Here is a 16,694-nt window from a genome sequence, read left to right as displayed (position 1 = left end):
GGGCGTCGATTCTGTACACGAGCAGAGTACGTGCAATCGACAGAGCAGCTATACATGGGAATAAACGTTAGAATCCCAGACCAGAGTCATTCACAACTTATGTTCGCAAAGTAAACGAGGGCTGCATTATAATCTCGCAGTGCCACACCTCACAATTATCTTCAAAAGACTATGATCTACCTCGAGTTTGCTTCAGCTCAAGTTGATGTGAACAACCTGTTGCTCTGGCCTGCCAAGCATTTCAGCGCCGCCAATCCTGACTAGGTAGGTGTGTCTAATCGAATAGGTCAGGATCCTCTTATTTATTCGGAAGAAGCATTCCGATTCACATCATGTGCGAGATGACTGGACTACAGAGCCCTCGGTTCAGCGGAGTAAGTCCTTTGAGTTGAAGGATCACGCATTGCTTCAGAAAGCCTCCCACAATGGGACATTGGACTCGGTGTAACTAACCTCTGCGTTTTATTAACCCAAAAAGTCTAATTTCGATACAGCGTGATACCTTTTGATTGAAGACTTCAACAGTCTTGTAAATGCAAACAAGTTGAATACTTGCTGAACTCGAATTAAGGTAGTTCAATCATTTCATTGTCATATCGACAGCGCTAACCTAACATGTGGGGATTGAATACGAAAATCAAAAGACGCGAAGCCCTCTTTCCTTCCAAGGCCATGAACTTCTTCTTTCTACAGAGAGGAGCAACAAGTACTGGATACTCAAAAAGAATTGCTATGACCGCGGCAGGGTTCGAACCTGCGACCTTCTCGGATCAGGCTCACAATGTTGTGAACGAGAAATCATGACCACTAGAACACACAGCCGGTGTTGTTGAGTCCCGGGGCGTTTGCTTTTCACCAAGTGGATAGCATCGTGATTCTGGCAGCGTGCAGGATTAAGCGAAATGAGTATGGGGTTGTCGGCAGTTTTCTGTTACATACTAGCTTAGTGGTTAGAACAACAAACGAAGTCTTCAATTTTTCCGAAATTCGTGTTATGTCCGCGGCCACCGCGTCATTCCTCAGACGCAGGGTCGATCTGAGAGATGTGCAAAGATGCTAGTGCGTTGTATGCCGAGAGGGAAGTTAACATTGAGTTGAACCGCTTAATACTTGCCGTTTCTATTATTCGCATCTCAGGGGAACATTGAAAGGAATCTCGAGCGGACGGGACGGCACTTTAGCGCCACCCACCCACCAGCCCTTCGCTAAACCCCTTTATTTCTCCAGTTCAAGACCTTAGTTCTTTTGGTGCCGAGGCGGCTCACGGAATTCCCACCAGTCAAGTCTTCCTTGCTATGAGGCGGGAACATCTGCGGATTTGGTGTGTCACATCGACAAGCGGCATTCGCGGATACGAAAACACGACTGCCCAGCATGGCCCGATAGCGGTGATGGGTGTCTCGAAGGTGGCCAGTGTTGCCCTTGTCTTGCTCTGTGGATGCGCTCATGTCGGCAGCTGGGCCCCTTTGCCGTTTATGGCTGCCCTGCACCGGGGGGCTGCTGCCCGCTGCGTGCGACCCTAGGCGAGCGATCTGAATTCTGGGAATCCGGGGAGAGCACCGTTGAGTCGGGCTCGGCCTGATCTTGGGTCGAATGCATCTTGGCGCTGCGCTTTTTGGGGGAATTTAGGTATTCATGACACATGACCGTGCATGTTCATTTACAAATGAAAAGTTAGTTGTGATTGATAAAGAATTGTGAGAAAACGATTGTGGTACGATACCTCTCTACTGAGCTAAATGTTCGCGAGTCCATGTCCGCCGGACTCGGGGAGAGGACAGGAAAAAGTGAGCCTTTCGAGGCGTTTGTGCATTCCGTTAGAAACAATCTGTCAAATGTGTCACTCTGACGCAATCTTCTCTTTCATCACTAAAATAGGGTCTCAAGTGCCGCGCGACAAAAGCAATGCATGCGCCGCATTTTACATAAAGTGACACTGCAGGTGGCAATGTCTATCCAGCACACGGGGGCGGCTTCACATATATACTATGGTGGAGTTGCCGGTCATGGAAGACGGCTATAACGGCTGTATTTTATGCTTAGGAAGCACGGATACGATTGCGGAACAGCACCCATGTGGTGGAAAGAACCGTAAATGACGGCAGCAATCAAGTATTGATCAGGCCGAGACTCGGAATGGCCCGAGGGAACCACGGAGGCCACTGCGTTGTCAATATTTCCAAATGCCCATGGGAGTGGGAATCAATCGATTTCGGCTTTCCAATATGCTCATTGGGGCCATGATCGATGGTGAACCTAAACCGGCGAACACGAGTCAAAATTTCATTTCCAACGCTCGCTGGCCTTCTGCTTTGGGGATACGGATATTGAGCCAGGGATAAGGGGGCTTTCACAAGTTCTCCTTTTAGCCTCTCCAGTCCACACCTCCCTGAACCATACAATCTATCTACCTGAAGGCAAAAGGTGACGAGCAGATTAAACCTGCCCACATGGCCCATTGGTGGAGTCACTTTTTGGAGCACCTCGTGGCCGCAGCGTCTACGCGCTTGGTTGCTTCGGTAGACAAAGTGATCAAGTTGAAACCGCCCCTGATTGTCCACCGTAACCATCCCCCTCCGGTGGACACCCACTTGGCCGCAACAAGCTTTCCGTCCGATGCTTAGCTCCGGCATCCCGGTCGTGTAGCCACGGCCGCGGGCGAAGAACCTCACCCGATGTGCTGTGTTCTGGGCCGCACACTAACGTTCCATTCGGCATTCTACGCCGTAATTGGAGGGACTTGTTTGTTTTCTGGAAAGAAAGAAAAGTCTCTTCGGCGGTTGACGTAGTATCATGTAGTAGGTATATCAAAGGGCCACCCGCCCGCCTGGGAACCTGTTCTTGGCAGCCCTACTGTTCATCCCAACAACTTCCATTCTCTTCTTGTCTATTACCTTTGCAGTAACCATTCGTTCATTCCAGTCATTCTTTCAAAGCTGAAGCTAGTCCGAATTTCCACCATGCAGTTCACCTCCTACCTCGTCTCGGCCATGCTGGCCGTCACGGCCGTGGCCTCCCCCACGCCCGTCAGCATCGACAAGCGTGCCACCAAGATGTGCGACGCCTTCGGCTCCGTCGCCACCGGCGGCTTCACCATCTACCACAACAACTGGGGTGCGGCCCAGGCTACCTCCGGCAGCCAGTGCACCACCTTCGAGTCCCTCAAGTCCGGCTCCGTCGCTTGGTCGACCTCCTGGACCTGGGCTGGTGGTCAGGGACAGGTCAAGTCCTACTCCAACGTTGCCCTCGAGAAGGTCAACAAGCAGCTCTCCGCTGTCAAGTCCATCCCTTCAAAGTGGACCTGGAGGTTAGTCTCTACCGGTTGAAAGACGAGCCAGTCTAGACATGTGCTAACTCTTTTCCAACAGCTACACTGGCTCCAACATCGTTGCCGATGTCGCCTACGACCTCTGGCTCGCCCCCTCCGTTGGTGCCAACAACAAGTACGAGATCATGATCTGGCTCGGCGCCCTCGGCGGTGCTGGCCCCATCTCCAGCACTGGCAAGACCATCGACACCCCCACCATTGCCGGCACCAAGTGGTCCCTCTACTCTGGTGAGTAAAATGTTACACCACAAACTCAACGTCAACCGTCTAACGTGACTTCTCAGGCCCCAACGGTGACACCACTGTCTACTCCTTCGTCGCCCCCAGCCAGATCAAGAGCTTCAACGGCGACCTGAACCTCTTCTTCACCTACCTCACCTCCAAGCAGGGCGTTGCCAAGACCAACGTGATCACCAGCCTCCAGGCCGGTACCGAGCCCTTCTCCGGCACCAACGCCGTCTTCAAGACCTCCGCCTACACCCTCACCGTCCAGTAAATGCTTGTTGCAGCCATGCTGAACAACGCTGTGCGGACATCATACCCAGCCTGAACTGTGTTCAGGTTCGCATATTCGACACGTATATATTGTCGCACTTTGTACATACATTTAATTATCTTCAAGAATACCCAACAGGGTTCATGACGGAGCTATTGATGTTGCCTCAATTGCCTACGAATGAGTGATGTGTCACGATCCAGTGCACACTTGAAATGAATGCTGAAGTTGAGTTGAATTATGCACGCTTGCTTGCGCGTTTATCTATCGAATATTGAGCAGTGAAGCTGTCTGTACACGCTGTCAATCATGATGGTACAGTAACCGTATTCTCCGTCGAACTCGACATCCGCGGGTTTGTCTTTGTACATCTGGATTCAATCCTTCATCGTCATGTCGCTTGCCCATTTTGCCCCAGGTCCAATGAGTCCCAGTTGAACTGATCGATGTTGATACCTCGCATGTCCGGCACGATGATGTTTGAGTACAGGCCATTGTCTGTTGGCAAAAAGGTACCCTGATCGTAAGTGAGACTCTGGCTAACTATGTCCATCGGAAAAGGTGCACTAAAGTCATAGGGATTCATGTTCATTGCTTCAGCCTTGGGCCCGGTATCGGAAGACTGTGGACTCAGAGCCGGTGTCACTTCCGACAGCTTTTCCTGGACTTTGGCCACAATTCTCGGCGGGACCACTGGCTGCCCTAAGTTCCTGAGCGCCGCTGCCACCACCTCCCAGGTGCGTAGGATGACCTCGGTGAATGGGACAAAGACAGGGTTATACCCCGGCTCAAGTTGTTCGAACCGAGCCTCGAAGTGGTCACTCATGGCGTTCCATATATACTCGCCTTTCGGATCCAGAGGGTTCAGTTTGAGAAACTGCGTGATGCGGATGTAGGCAGGGAAAGGGTAGTATATCTGGAGAAACCATCTGAACCTCTGGGTCAGGGGTGAGGCTGCCAGCTTGGCATCGCACTGAAGCCACCTTAAAGCACTTGATAACGTGACTCTGTGCTTCTCCTCAACCGGGCCCTCGTAAAAGCTGTGAGATGTCTCCATAAGGCGAAATTTTGAGAGGGATGCGCGTGACATCCACATGGCCATGAAATGAGTCGGGTTCTCGAGGTCACAGTACCGGAAGTACTTATCCTCCACCGACTTCTCCAACCAATCCACCTTGCCACCGCCAGGAAGCTCCTTGGCGATGGGCTTCAAAATCGGATTCGTCATGTCGAGGTAGAACGCGGTGTGCCGAGTAAAATCGGCTAGCTCAGATGTCACCGCCGAGAATAGTGCCTCGCTGACTTTCATCTCCGCTCTCGGAGGTTCCTTCATTTCTGCTCGGAGGTCAGAGTCGCTGACGTTCAGCGGCACGGCGCAGTCCCATGTCGGAGTCAAGTTGGTAGCCTTGTGCTCGGTCAGACCGCTCATGCGGGCGTCAAACAGCACCAAGGACCACCAGAGCCTCCGACGCATCTCGGCCTCTAGGATAGTACACCTGGTGTTGGCAGATTCGTGCTGGAGACCAATGCGTTGACCGATGCGAATCGCGACGCCAAGGAGGGATGAAATTGATCGGATGTGAGCGCTAGGGCGGCTCGCATGCTGCGAGAAATTAGCCAATGCGATCCTCTCGATCTCGTACTGTAAGCCCTTAGCCAGTCCAGGTACATACTAGGTAAAGAAATAACGCAGTTAGGCAGTCAACGTCATTTGTTCTCAAGAACTGACTGTTTGAAAGAGCTTGCTGACACCCAAACTGGTACTTGGTCAAGAGAAGGGCTCTTGGCTGTTTGAAAGTTTCGTAACATGCATCCTCGGAGAGACTCAAGATGGCCATGGAGTATATGCTGAACATGAGAGCCTCCAATGCGGGACTCATGTTTTCGACGCTGCTCACGGCTTCAATGATGCGTGATTGGAAGCTGGGCGCGTGCGTCACCCGAAGTAGTGCATTCACATTGTCGAGGTAAATCTGCCACAGTCGAAAGATGTGGACGGGCTCGGGATGGAGGGTTGAGAGGTCGACAGATGATCGGTCTGGGGATCCGAAGAGAATATGATCATCGCTATCACAGGCTTGGTCCCATGTTTGCCTGATAGTCTCTCGCAAGCCAGCATGCGAGTCGTCGAGCTATACGATGTCAGTCACGGGGATTGAGGGTGAGTTGAGTACAGATACTGTACCTCTGGGCTCACCAAATGCCAAAAGTTCCTGCACACAGTCAGTGACACTGGTATCTTACGTTCGACTGAGCCGAATAGATAGTAAAAGCACATGCAGAAAATGCTTGATCGGCGTCGCAGGGTGATGACTCACTTAGGCTCATATGAGGTTTCAGATTTCACAGTGACTGATGGTGAAGGCATTCCCACGCCTTCGGATCGGTGCTCATCGTCCGAACCGCCACTGTCATCGACAGACTTCCCATACCTGGCCCCAAGGTCCCCGTGTAGTGGCTCAAAATCAACCTTATTCTGTCGTAGTAGGCTCTCATATTTTCTCAAGCGGTCGAGAAGCTCCCTTTCCGGGAATCGCCGTCTCCGTGGCCGGTTTTGTGTCGCAGGCACACACTGCAGCTGATGTTTTGTGCAATGCGAACAGGGGAACTTGCGGTCGCACTTGATCTTGCGCTGCTGGCAGTGGACACAGGCGAGGACGCGCTGGGGTTTTGCTCGAGGAGCGGTGTCCGATTTGCTGCTTGCTATCCCGGGAGCCGACATGGTTGCAATGTCGGACGGTGTCGTGCCAAGGCCGATGCCGTGAAGAGGGGAGCTGAGTAGGTTTCGGACAGTTGCGACGACCGGGGACCGATGATGTCGGGCGGAGGTGGGCAAGGTGGGCTCTCACCCAGGCACGGGTCAAGCTGACGACGGGATCTCAAGCGTGGCTTTTTGGACCTTGGCGCTCCGCACCACGGCGTAATCCGGACTTTAGAATGGCCCGACTAACAATTTCGGGGAGAGTAAGCCCGGACAGAATTGGTGGCGTACTCAAGCGTGAGACACTGCTGTAAGAGAGGGGTCAGACAACAGGCGTCTTATTTCCATGATACGAGTAAGAATTGTATTATTGACGTTTTTATGTTCTCAAGGCAACTACAAGTTTAGTGTTGGAAGGCCATGGACAGTAAACGTTGGCATTTGATTTTATAGCCAGAATAAAAACAAAAAGAGTCTGCATCATGAACGATCGAGATATCGGCAAGTCGGACTTGATGCGTTCGTGCGAAGGTGTGCCTTACTGCTCACATTCTTAACCTGTTGTGTCGCTGTGCGACTCAGAATTCATTCTCCTGGAAAGCCTTCACCAAGGCGGCTGGTCCAGTCTCATGCGACATGAGATCCCCGAGCTGTATGCCGTCTTCGATATGAGCTTTACCTCGAACTAAGAGGTCCTTCTCATATTCACGAACCGCAGTATCCAGCTTGTCGAGGCCATGGGTCTCAATGCTCTTTGCCAGCTCCATCGCATCCCACATAGCGCAGTTGACCCCTTCGCCGTTGGGAAGCGCCAAGTGAGCAGCATCTCCAGCCAGGGCCAGACCTGGCACCGTCGTCCAGTTCTGACTTTCAACAGGGAGGTGATATAACGGCCAACTGCGGAAGTGATCGGCGTGCCGGATGTAATCCTTGGGTTCCTCGGCCCAGTCGCTGTAGAAGTCGGATAGCAGTGACTTTCGCAAAGCATCAACACTTGCTGAGTCGAGCTCTCTGCCAACGTAGTGCTCGGGAGCTTGTATCCCGAAGTACACCCTGTACCATCCGTTTCCCTGCCGCTGCACGATCATTTGGCTTGCTCCCGCCAATAAAGATGCAGTTCCGTGCCCAAACCTGTCCAAGACTGACTTGAACAGCGGGTTTTCTTCCGTGATTTGGGCTTCCACATATGTTCTGCCGGAGTACTCAGGCTTCGCTTGTGTAATCTTAATCATCGTCAGTCATCGAGCATCAATTGAGAGTGAGATGATTGTGCAATACCATCGAGCGAACCTTACTCCAAGCGCCGTCAGTGCCAACCACAAGCTTGAACCCTTCAGCAGTCGCACCTGAGGTGAACTCGAGGGCCGGCGAGCCAGCCTCATGCATTTTGACAGCTTTTAAGGTGCTTCCCCATCGGATCTTCTCTTGCGGTACGGAGTCCAGAAGGATTTGTCGCAACGCTTTGCGATCTATCTCGGGCCGTCCTGCTTCATCAACTCCGCCATTGCTTTTGATGTCGAGATGTTGCTTTCCAAATTTGTCGTATACCGTGAATCTGTCGTCTTCCCATCTCGCTTCTTTTCGAAACGCATCCCATAGGCCCGCCTTCCGAAGCGCCGCTTGACCAGTCGCCTCGTGAATATCCAACGAGCCACCGGCGTTGGCTGACGTAGCGCTCTCATCTCGTTCGTACACTATGTAGTCGACCTTTTGACGCTCAAGTAGTCGGGCTAGTGTCAGGCCGCATGGTCCAGCACCAATGATGGCGATTGGGGCTGTCTTGGTTGACATCGAAGCCTTGAAGACTTTGCTCGCCATGTTGCCAGATTGGAGCGTTGCGTGTTTTGAGTGCAGTTTTCTGATATTGAACACTGGTTCAATCGGTAATGACAGATTCGTTTTTTGGTCCTTTTGTACCTGATCTGGGAATGAGAATGGCGAGTCTTGTACCACAAGATACGGAGGCGGTACGCCAGCGCCACGGGGTTCTAGGCAGCCTACGTAGGCGCACTAGGCTGGTTCCCGGGGACACCCAACCCCCGAATCGTGGTTTTACGGAGAGTAGTAGACACCGTCCTGGGAGCCCGTGAACGACTGTTCGTAACGACATGATGAAAGTAATTCCAGCCGAAGTGATACCTGATGCCGGCGCGGACTCTCGGTTCTGAATTGCTCATACAATGACTCGCAATAAACTGTCCCTTGATAGTGCACACATACAAGAATGGTCTGAAAGTTGCAGACTGCTCAATAGAATTTCGTGAATGTCACTCAAATCCTTCCAGATGCTTGGTACACTAAGACAGTATTGCTAAGGAGCTAATTCTACAATAAAAGCTCAACTTTTGATGCTGCTCTCATTCCCGCGGCCAAGTGAAGATAGCCGGTTCTACAAATGCCAATCAAAATCTCCAATGCTATTATCAGCTTAGGTATTCAATCTTGCCACCCGGTCTTTTGGCGCTGCTCTCTCATTCGTTGGACGCAATCTGAACTTAAAGGTATGTTCATTCCGTCGATCGTCTTCTTCATAGCTTCCGAAATTTGCTCTGCGGGATTGCATTCTGGGTGCTTCTCATAACAAGTCACGTATGACAACACCCTCTTGAGAGACTTGAGTAAGTCCACGATGCTCTCGTCGGCTCTGATTGTTACTTCCGTCGCTCTCGTCCCTCGAACATAGACGAGACCAGCAAGCACGCTTCCGAGCACAACGTAGTCGCACTTTTTGTTCCGGGTCACGGGAATCCCGGAAATTCCAGCGCAAAGCCATTTTCCGTCTATCAATCTGTCGATAACACCATTAAGATGTGAAGGTAGCTCTGCAGCGAGTTGACTGCGTAAGGTACGAATGGTTTCTGAAATACTCTTAGCGAAGGGTTGGGCGAACTCGAAAGATGAATTCTGAGCTTACCAGGTATGGACGGCGAGCCGAGAGAGTCATAAAAATAGTCTTCTAGGCGTATTCCGTCCGGAGTGACTATGTGTCCTTGATCATCTATGATGCAGGTAAGGCTAATTCTGATGATGGTCCTCGCAAACAGTCTCTCATCACCCAATGCCCAAGCAATGCACGACAGCATCGCCAGATCCCGGTCGTCTCTGGTGCTCTCAGAGGTCTTCATCATACCGTACCACTGCGCAATCCATGGTTGAAAGACATGCTCCATCTCATACAAGCTTGCCAGACAAAGAGTGTGGTAAATCTCCGTGAGGCTGGGATCCTTCGGTACGAGTGAGAATCTTGCATGGATCATGTTGAGCAGGATCATCAATCCGTCTGACTTGTCATGCTGGCAAGCATATAGCGATGGAGTCCATCCGCACCACTCCTCGGCCGGATGAGTTTCTGACGATGTCTCAATGAGTGTGCGCCTCCAGAATGGCGATGCTCGTCGTAATGTGTTTGAACAGACGCGAAACGATTTGGTGCTGCCAGTAGACGCGTCGGATCCAACGTGCAACAGAAGATCCCCTGTCGAGTCTATTTGAATCTCGTCTTCGTCTGTGAATGCGTCTTCTGGCGGTGTTTGAACCCATTCGCTGTCCATATCACTGTCGTATGCGTCTGCCGCAGCAGCTGGCCGAAGAGCCAAGTTCTTGAACTCCATGTTTCACAGTGTTGTTTGATTGTGAGGAAGAGAAATGAATCCCGCTGAGAAGAGCAGGAAATGCTGGTGAACAACATTAGTATCTAGGCGAGACGCGTGGTGATGTCGTCCAAGCCCAGTGCAGCACTGCCCACCGGGCCACCCTCAGCACGGAGGTCACGGGGCATCTTGGGATGTCATGTCGCGTTACATGGTAGAGTTCTGTGGTTCCGTTAAACTCTGTTGAAGCGCAGACAACGGAGAGACAGCTGAGGGGAAGGGAAACGCACGGAAGTGCCAGTTTTACGTAATGATACACGCTCAGCAACGAACAGACTGAGCTGATAGGTTAGCGATGCTTGGCATCTCGTACATGGAAACAACCAAAAGCAACCAAAAGCAAGGTTGACAGAGTCAATTTGGTCTCTCCTCCACGTTGATCAGAGCTGTTTCGCGGGGAAGGACCCGGGCTCCGGAGGTCAGGCGGGATGGTCCGTCTGGGCTTGGCCTTGTTCTGAATTGAGGCCAAAGCTTCTTCAGCACTTCATGTTGAGACTCTTCGTGCGGAGAATGACGAAGTCTGGGCACATTACTAAGCTCTACTGATTCATGGAAATTCCAGCCAAGAATTTGACTTCGGGAGATATATCCTCGAAAAGAATTGAGGATTAGACCTGAGCTGCAACTAATGATGGCATGCGAAATCTGTGATAGAGGTTTCACACCTATGGACTTTGCATTGCCTGTCGAAGAGTCCTGTATGCCCCGAAACGCATGATGCCCTTGATTTTACACGGTTTCTTTTGACTCTCTGAGCTACGTAAAACATCTCTTGAAAGGAACTTGTCCCTCATAGGGTTTACTTAGGATCACTGTACCGGCACATTACATACTATCCCTCCACGTGAGCCCATATTTCTGTCCGAGACAAATTCACTCAGCCCGGGTCCAAATGACCCATCAAAATACTAGATACACTGGTCAACGACCCATATCTTCTCCGGTACGTATTGCAAAAGCTCTGCCTTTATGTCGTCTACGGAGTCAGCTAAAGGTTTCTAGGTGCAGACTAATACCAACACGCATCTGGACAGAGTGCGTACCAAGTCAGGCTCTCCTCATTGGAGCAATTCAATGCTTTGGACTCTGCAGATGAGTTAATTCGGCAGGAGTCCGATACAGAGTTGTCGAAAGCGCGAGACAAATGAGAGAGGCTTCTAGGATACTTAGAGAGTTCACTTGATGCTTGGACTTTTTTAATAGGCAGTTGTTGAATTAAGGCAATAAGTAACATATATATACAGTGTTGGAAGGCTAAGGTAGTACACGATGAGGCAAAATTTGGTATCTGGGAAGGAGAAAGACAGGGACTATCGCCAAGTTCATCTAAGAGATCGGGGTGGCAGCGATGTAGTTGCAGTCCGCACTGTCAAAAGGGCTTCCGCAGCCAGTCTTGGTGTCCTTGTCGATGAACATTGCAGGCAGGTTGAAGTAGCACGTAGGGACCTTGCCCCAAGCCAAGTTGCTCAAGTCAACCTTATCCTTGTCATCTCCACCGTTGAGCGCGCAGTCAATGATGGCGCGGTAGTACGGATCACGGTTGCCGAGTCCGTAAGAGGCCATCTTGTCATAGATATCGGTCTCAACCTCGACCCAGTCGTTGTCAGGGCCCGGGTTGGGGTTGTTGCGCATGATGTAGAAGCAGTACTCCTCGCCATCCCGCAACGCCATCCACTGCCGTCCTGTGGCATATCCGCAGGTCTCGCGAGACTTGACCTCATCGCGCCTATCAGCCACAAGGTAGAGTTTGGCGGCGCTCATGACGTCGTTGGCGACCTTGGGCTTGATGTTGTTGCTGATGGACTGGAGGGCGACAGTGACGGCCTGCTCGTCGTCGTCGACGAGGAACCAGCCGCCATTGTAGAACTTTGTGATCTTGCTCTGGAAGGTGTCCCACTTGGGGGCCGGGAGCGAGTCGTACTCCGCCTGGCTGGTGCCGCCGCCGGTGGCGATGCGAAGTGTGTTCTCAAGGGCACCGGTGGCTTGCTTGAAAGCGTCAGCCAGGGCGGCCGAAATTGAGCCTTGATCGATCTCGTCGGCGCTGTTAGAGGCAGCCAGTCCGGAGAAGATGCCGCTGAGCATGCCGAAGCCACCAGCGATGGCAGTTCCCTGTCGCAGCAATGCGTTAGCAAGAGTCCTGGAAACGTCACAGGCTCCTCAGAGATTGGCAAACTTACAGCTCCAGGAACCAGACCACCGATAGCACCACCCATGGAAGCGGCGGCTGAAAGCCAGCCAAGGACGTCGCCAGGGTCGTCCTGGTTTCCTTGGAAGTCGGTCACCATCTGACCAATCTGCAGTCCGCTGATGAGAGTCTCCTTAGTGAGCTGGCGATTCAGCTCGTTGAACTTGGCATGCATGCCCTTGACCGCCTGGAAGATCCAGTAGGAGTTCTTGCCAATAGGGGTCTTGCCGTATGCGTCGTATTGCGCATCGCAGGTCATGTCGTTCAACGGCTTGCACTCGTTTCCAAGAGCCGAGCAGCCGGCAGCACCGGACTTGCCCGATGTGCCACCTGAGACCAAGTCTTCGAGGTTCTTCACCCAAGAGTTCTCGTGTTCTGCCCGCAAGACTGTCATTAGAATTGAAGTTCATGACAAGAAAGACCGTTGAACACTTACCCCACTGAGACTTGATGAAGAGGTCAAGAGATGCTCCGGCGTAGGTATCTTCCCAGAGCTTGTCAGCGCCCTCGGGAGTTGTGAGATCCCATCCTTTGCACATGGCATCCTTGCTATCAAAGGCATCCCGCTTGACGGAGAGACCAAGAGGCGAGGCATTGGAAGCGGCCACAAAGGCCAAAAGAGTGGCAGAAGTCTTCATGATTGGTTTCTGAATCGTGGCATATCAGGCTAATGAAAGAGAGAAAGCAAGGACTGTCGTCCTGAGAAAGAGTGTGATGGTTTGCGCTTGAGACTGTCTTGGTTTGTGGTAGTTGAGGATGAGGAGTAGCAACATCTTATTTAAGTTGAAGAAGGTTGACGCGAAAGGGACTTTGGTGGTGAGATCACGATGGTTGCTGGAGTCCTGAACCCGGTAAGGCTGTTAGACATAATCGCGATGCCCAGCAAATTCATTTCTGTCGAGATGAATTCTGGGGGCCGATGTCGATCGCACGTTGAAGGATCGAGCTTCTTTGGTAAAGAATAGGAACTTTGGTAGGATCTTTGCTTCTGTGCCTAGCGAAGGATCCCCAACTTAGATTCTAGCCGCCTAGAAAACCCATGTCAAAGTCTAAAATCAAGCCACGGCCACTTTATTGAGGCCGTTGGAAGGGAGGGCACTGCCTTTCGGGAGAGGCCATCAATGCAACCCGTAAGCACCAAGATACCTCATAAGCTAATTTCAAAGACGTGAAACATGTCAGCTTTGCTCCACCATTGTGGGGGCTATCCAGGGAACCCTTTAGCTATGTTCTCAAGGCAGTCAGAACAAGGGACTTTGGGATGTTCGCATGGGGTTTTCTGATTGTTGCCTGCCACTGCCGAGATTTAATCGCAGGGTAATGCGGTCTGATCAACGGGAACTCTCTCTTGGCGACGGGAGGCGGCAACTGAACAGGCGAGCTTTTATTCCCCGAGCTCTTTGCGGACCCCAGCACGACTTGTTTAGTGCTGTTGTCTCCTGACGTCGTGGATGAGGACCGCTCCGCATTATTAGGCAGCTCAGAAGAGCGTACCTAACATTGATTGCCGGGCGAACCATGTGAGCGAAAACAGGAGGCTCGATGTCAAGGACGGTATGCATTTACTCTGTAAGCCGTCTAGCCCCTAAAATTCCTGCGAAGGTGCGACAGTATGGTAAACGAAGTTCAGTGCGACTTAGACGTGGGCGTCAGACGAGCTAGGGCCGAAATGTTGGCTAGAAGGATCGAAGACGCGCGCTTAACCCTGTCACCACGAATCAAGGAGTCAAGTAAGCATATGGAACTGGGTCGCATGCGTGTTGTCCGCGTCAAATTTTTGCGTCGACGCTGAAGACGCCAGAGATTGAACCATACAGATCCATTCTGGTGAGCATCTCTTGGTCCTCTCCCAGCTGAGCCCTTTCGGGACTACCCTACCCGTTGGAGGACTGTGATGAAGACGCCAAACAGACGACTGGTACAGTGAACGACACGCGCTTAAAGCGCCTCTCTTTCGCTTTTGATTGTGACTTCAGTCGACAGTCGAATTGCCATCGACCAAGCCTCGTTTCTGAACCAGAACCTCGGACTGGCCCCCCTTGCCCGAGCGGCCGCCGGGTTTGTGGAAAGTGGGGCCGATTATGACTATTGGCGACAGTCCGGGCTGTAATGACATGAAGGCATCCATCCACATTGACCTGAGTGAGGGCAAGATATTTCAATGATGAACTAATTCTAGTAGTTAAGCGTGACCTACATGAAAACGAATTGTATGCACCTTGCCTATGTTCCACAGCTGGTTGACATGTTAGGAGAGGGGAGTTCACAAGTGCTAGCAAAGCACATGTGAAATCAACTTCGCCTTTGATTGTTTGAGCTAAAAGCATAGCACTTGACGCCAGGATCCATTCCGTGCACTACTTAGGACTACCTTCTAATACTCTCCTCCAATGGGCGAGATGTCTAGACCTTCACCCTCTCCAGCGGCACACTTGAAGCCAGGGGCAATCGGCTGCGGCGCAGTCGACTCGCCGCCAGTGCAAGTAGCGAAGTGTGTTTCATCCTCCAAGCAGGTCAAGTAGCCTTCAGTGCAAGAGTCGGGGTCGGAATCAGAGTCCTCGTCGGAGTCGGGGTCAGGTGTGGGAGAATCAGGCGAGGTTGTAGGGACGGCGGTGGGCTCAAATACGGGCACATCTGGAGTCGCCGGTGCTCCACAGTCGGTGGCGGTAACCGTGACTGTGATGAAAGAGATAAAAGGAGTCGGAACGATGCCAGTAGGGACTGGAGTCTCGATAGGAGAAATCATAGAAGCTGTAGGAGCTGGTGGGATAGAAGATTCGGCCGGAGCAGTTGGTGTGATGGGGGCAGTAGGCTTGACGGGAGCGGTAAGTTCAGCAGGTACTGTGGTCGGAGCCGGCTCCTGTGTCGAAATGATGGAAGAGGCAATGGCGGAGGAGCCAGTTGCGACCGGTGGTGAAAGAGACGAGCCGTCGCCAATGCTAGATGTCGGAACAGACGTAGCAATGGTACCTGCAGGCACATCGCCGCCAGCCGGAGCCTCAACAGGGCTTCCGGCATTGGGGTTACCGTCACAGGGCTGCTTGTAGAGATTGTCGCCCTCGGGTCGATCGAAGTAGAGGCCGCGGTTGGGAAAAGCAATGGGGACCTGGGCGTTGAGAGCCTCTCCAGTGGTGCAGCCGCCAGCAACTTCTCCAATGTTGGCCATGAAGAGCTCGGGAAACTCTTCACGCTTCGCCAGGGACATGCGACGATCAGCAAAGGGTCCACGCTTCTTCTTGGTAGCACCGCCAGCGCCACCAGTGACGGTGATGGGGGCACAGTTCATGTAGTACTCTGGCTGGCCGCCAACTCTGGCGAGCCAGATCCAGGCGAAGACGTAGTCACCGGGTGCGATACTGGAGGGGATCTTGAAGGGGTACTTATCTTCATTGGGACCTTCGAGGTTACCCTTTTGGTTGCGGGCCGGGCAACCGCCCTCGATGGAGTGGATGACCATCCACTTGGAATCCTTTGTCGGGTTGGCGTCGGCGCTGAGGGCGAACTGGCAGCTGCCGCCTCCGTGGACAGCCTGGCCCTTGAAGGTGGCCTCGAAGGTCTCGCCAATGGCGATGACTGTAGGTGCTCCGTCGATGATGTAACTGGCTCCGGAGGGGATCTTGCATGGGAAGTCATCACCTGTGCTAGAAATTGGGTTAGTAGGACCGTCAGCAACAAACTTGAAGGGCTTGGGGTTCTCGAGGACAACGTGTCCAAAGGTCGTCGATGCCAGCATCGAAGCGAGAAAGAAAATTTGGTTCATGTTGGAAAGCATCATGGGCGTTCTTTGAGGGAAAGAATTGTGAGAGAAAAGATCGTGTGCCGAGAAAAGAGTGGCTAGGGTATTGGCTAAAGTCGTATATGCGAAAGAAAAGAAGATCTCGAGGTGTCGAGGGAAACGTTTTGGGTTGGTGTGGATTGGCGAGATGTGATTCAGGGAAGAAGACCCTGGGTATATGTATTCGCCACCATTTTCGGACTGGCCCTCTGTCAAGTGACAATGTAGTGGCATTCAAAGAGTTCAACATTGAACATTCTCCGTCGTTCTTTGCACAACGGCTTAGATCCCTTTTTCTTTAGCTTTGTCCATTCCCGTTTGGAACTTCGGACTTGTGTGCACAGAGCATCAGATCTGCCGTAAACGATGCTATCTTGTGGGGAACAAAGGATGTGGCTTCGTCTAAGAGAAGTTGCTACGTTAACAGCTCTTTAGTCTCAGTTTCAGTCAGGTCAAGTGCATCGATCATGTGACAAAGGTCTCCAGAGTGGTAATCGAGTTGCCTTTCAGTTCGGAAGCTCCTTTTTTCGAAGCAATAGCAAGCACTCAGACAAAGTTG

At 51.9% G+C, this 16,694-nt stretch overlaps 6 protein-coding genes and 1 non-coding gene across 7 annotated transcripts; 1 reads left to right on the top strand and 6 right to left on the bottom strand.

Moving 5' to 3' along the window:
- Positions 1 to 733: 733 nt before the first annotated feature.
- BDZ83DRAFT_t162 lies at positions 734 to 822 on the bottom strand. Its single transcript has one exon. It is a non-coding gene; the product is annotated as a tRNA-Val (tRNA).
- A 2,231-nt stretch (positions 823 to 3,053) lies between these two features.
- Positions 3,054 to 3,824, top strand: BDZ83DRAFT_720201 (xyloglucan-specific endo-beta-1,4-glucanase A; the record flags this gene model as incomplete). Its single annotated transcript, XM_060512255.1, has 3 exons — positions 3,054 to 3,307; positions 3,369 to 3,556; positions 3,613 to 3,824. The coding sequence occupies 3 exons, from the start codon at positions 3,054 to 3,056 to the stop codon at positions 3,822 to 3,824; spliced, it is 654 nt and encodes a 217-aa protein (XP_060364173.1).
- A 391-nt stretch (positions 3,825 to 4,215) lies between these two features.
- BDZ83DRAFT_752944 (uncharacterized protein) lies at positions 4,216 to 6,546 on the bottom strand (the record flags this gene model as incomplete). Its single annotated transcript, XM_060514276.1, has 4 exons — positions 4,216 to 5,427; positions 5,498 to 5,956; positions 6,010 to 6,037; positions 6,143 to 6,546. The coding sequence occupies 4 exons, from the start codon at positions 6,544 to 6,546 to the stop codon at positions 4,216 to 4,218; spliced, it is 2,103 nt and encodes a 700-aa protein (XP_060364172.1).
- A 557-nt stretch (positions 6,547 to 7,103) lies between these two features.
- On the bottom strand, positions 7,104 to 8,316 carry BDZ83DRAFT_579422 (uncharacterized protein; the record flags this gene model as incomplete). The annotated part of the gene is made up of 2 exons (XM_060505236.1): positions 7,104 to 7,748; positions 7,804 to 8,316. The coding sequence occupies 2 exons, from the start codon at positions 8,314 to 8,316 to the stop codon at positions 7,104 to 7,106; spliced, it is 1,158 nt and encodes a 385-aa protein (XP_060364171.1).
- A 420-nt stretch (positions 8,317 to 8,736) lies between these two features.
- BDZ83DRAFT_672883 (uncharacterized protein) lies at positions 8,737 to 10,358 on the bottom strand. The gene is made up of 2 exons (XM_060511133.1): positions 9,440 to 10,358; positions 8,737 to 9,383 (listed from the first exon to the last, which is right to left on the bottom strand). The coding sequence occupies exons 1-2, from the start codon at positions 10,134 to 10,136 to the stop codon at positions 8,962 to 8,964; spliced, it is 1,119 nt and encodes a 372-aa protein (XP_060364170.1). The 5' UTR covers positions 10,137 to 10,358; the 3' UTR covers positions 8,737 to 8,961.
- A 1,019-nt stretch (positions 10,359 to 11,377) lies between these two features.
- On the bottom strand, positions 11,378 to 13,303 carry BDZ83DRAFT_672881 (uncharacterized protein). The gene is made up of 3 exons (XM_060511132.1): positions 12,797 to 13,303; positions 12,353 to 12,735; positions 11,378 to 12,284 (listed from the first exon to the last, which is right to left on the bottom strand). The coding sequence occupies exons 1-3, from the start codon at positions 12,996 to 12,998 to the stop codon at positions 11,502 to 11,504; spliced, it is 1,368 nt and encodes a 455-aa protein (XP_060364169.1). The 5' UTR covers positions 12,999 to 13,303; the 3' UTR covers positions 11,378 to 11,501.
- A 1,431-nt stretch (positions 13,304 to 14,734) lies between these two features.
- Positions 14,735 to 16,283, bottom strand: BDZ83DRAFT_731414 (endoglucanase; the record flags this gene model as incomplete). The annotated part of the gene is made up of 1 exon (XM_060512872.1): positions 14,735 to 16,283. Exon 1 carries the CDS (start codon positions 16,133 to 16,135, stop codon positions 14,735 to 14,737), a length of 1,401 nt encoding a protein of 466 aa, XP_060364168.1. The 5' UTR covers positions 16,136 to 16,283.
- Between the last annotated feature and the right edge of the window lie 411 nt (positions 16,284 to 16,694).

This window comes from Colletotrichum acutatum (assembly GCF_030867785.1).
Source record: "Colletotrichum acutatum strain CBS 112980 chromosome Unknown BDZ83scaffold_56, whole genome shotgun sequence".
In the NCBI taxonomy this organism is placed as follows: domain Eukaryota; kingdom Fungi; phylum Ascomycota; class Sordariomycetes; order Glomerellales; family Glomerellaceae; genus Colletotrichum; species Colletotrichum acutatum.
The sequence above is the reverse complement of the archived record's forward strand: the minus strand, read 5'-3'. Positions and strand labels throughout refer to the sequence as shown.

What these genes read in the sequence shown, in the direction of transcription:
- BDZ83DRAFT_672883 (XM_060511133.1), bottom strand. Translation starts at nt 10,136, where the DNA reads ATGGAGTTCAAGAACTTGGCTCTTCGGCCAGCTGCTGCGGCAGACGCA. An exon ending in CGGCTCGCCGTCCATACCTG is followed by an intron (nt 9,384 to 9,439) that starts GTAAGCTCAGAA and finishes AGAGTATTTCAG; the next exon opens with AAACCATTCGTACCTTACGC.
- BDZ83DRAFT_672881 (XM_060511132.1), bottom strand. Translation starts at nt 12,998, where the DNA reads ATGAAGACTTCTGCCACTCTTTTGGCCTTTGTGGCCGCTTCCAATGCC. An exon ending in CTTCATCAAGTCTCAGTGGG is followed by an intron (nt 12,736 to 12,796) that starts GTAAGTGTTCAA and finishes TCTTGCGGGCAG; the next exon opens with AACACGAGAACTCTTGGGTG. An exon ending in GTGGTCTGGTTCCTGGAGCT is followed by an intron (nt 12,285 to 12,352) that starts GTAAGTTTGCCA and finishes TTGCTGCGACAG; the next exon opens with GGAACTGCCATCGCTGGTGG.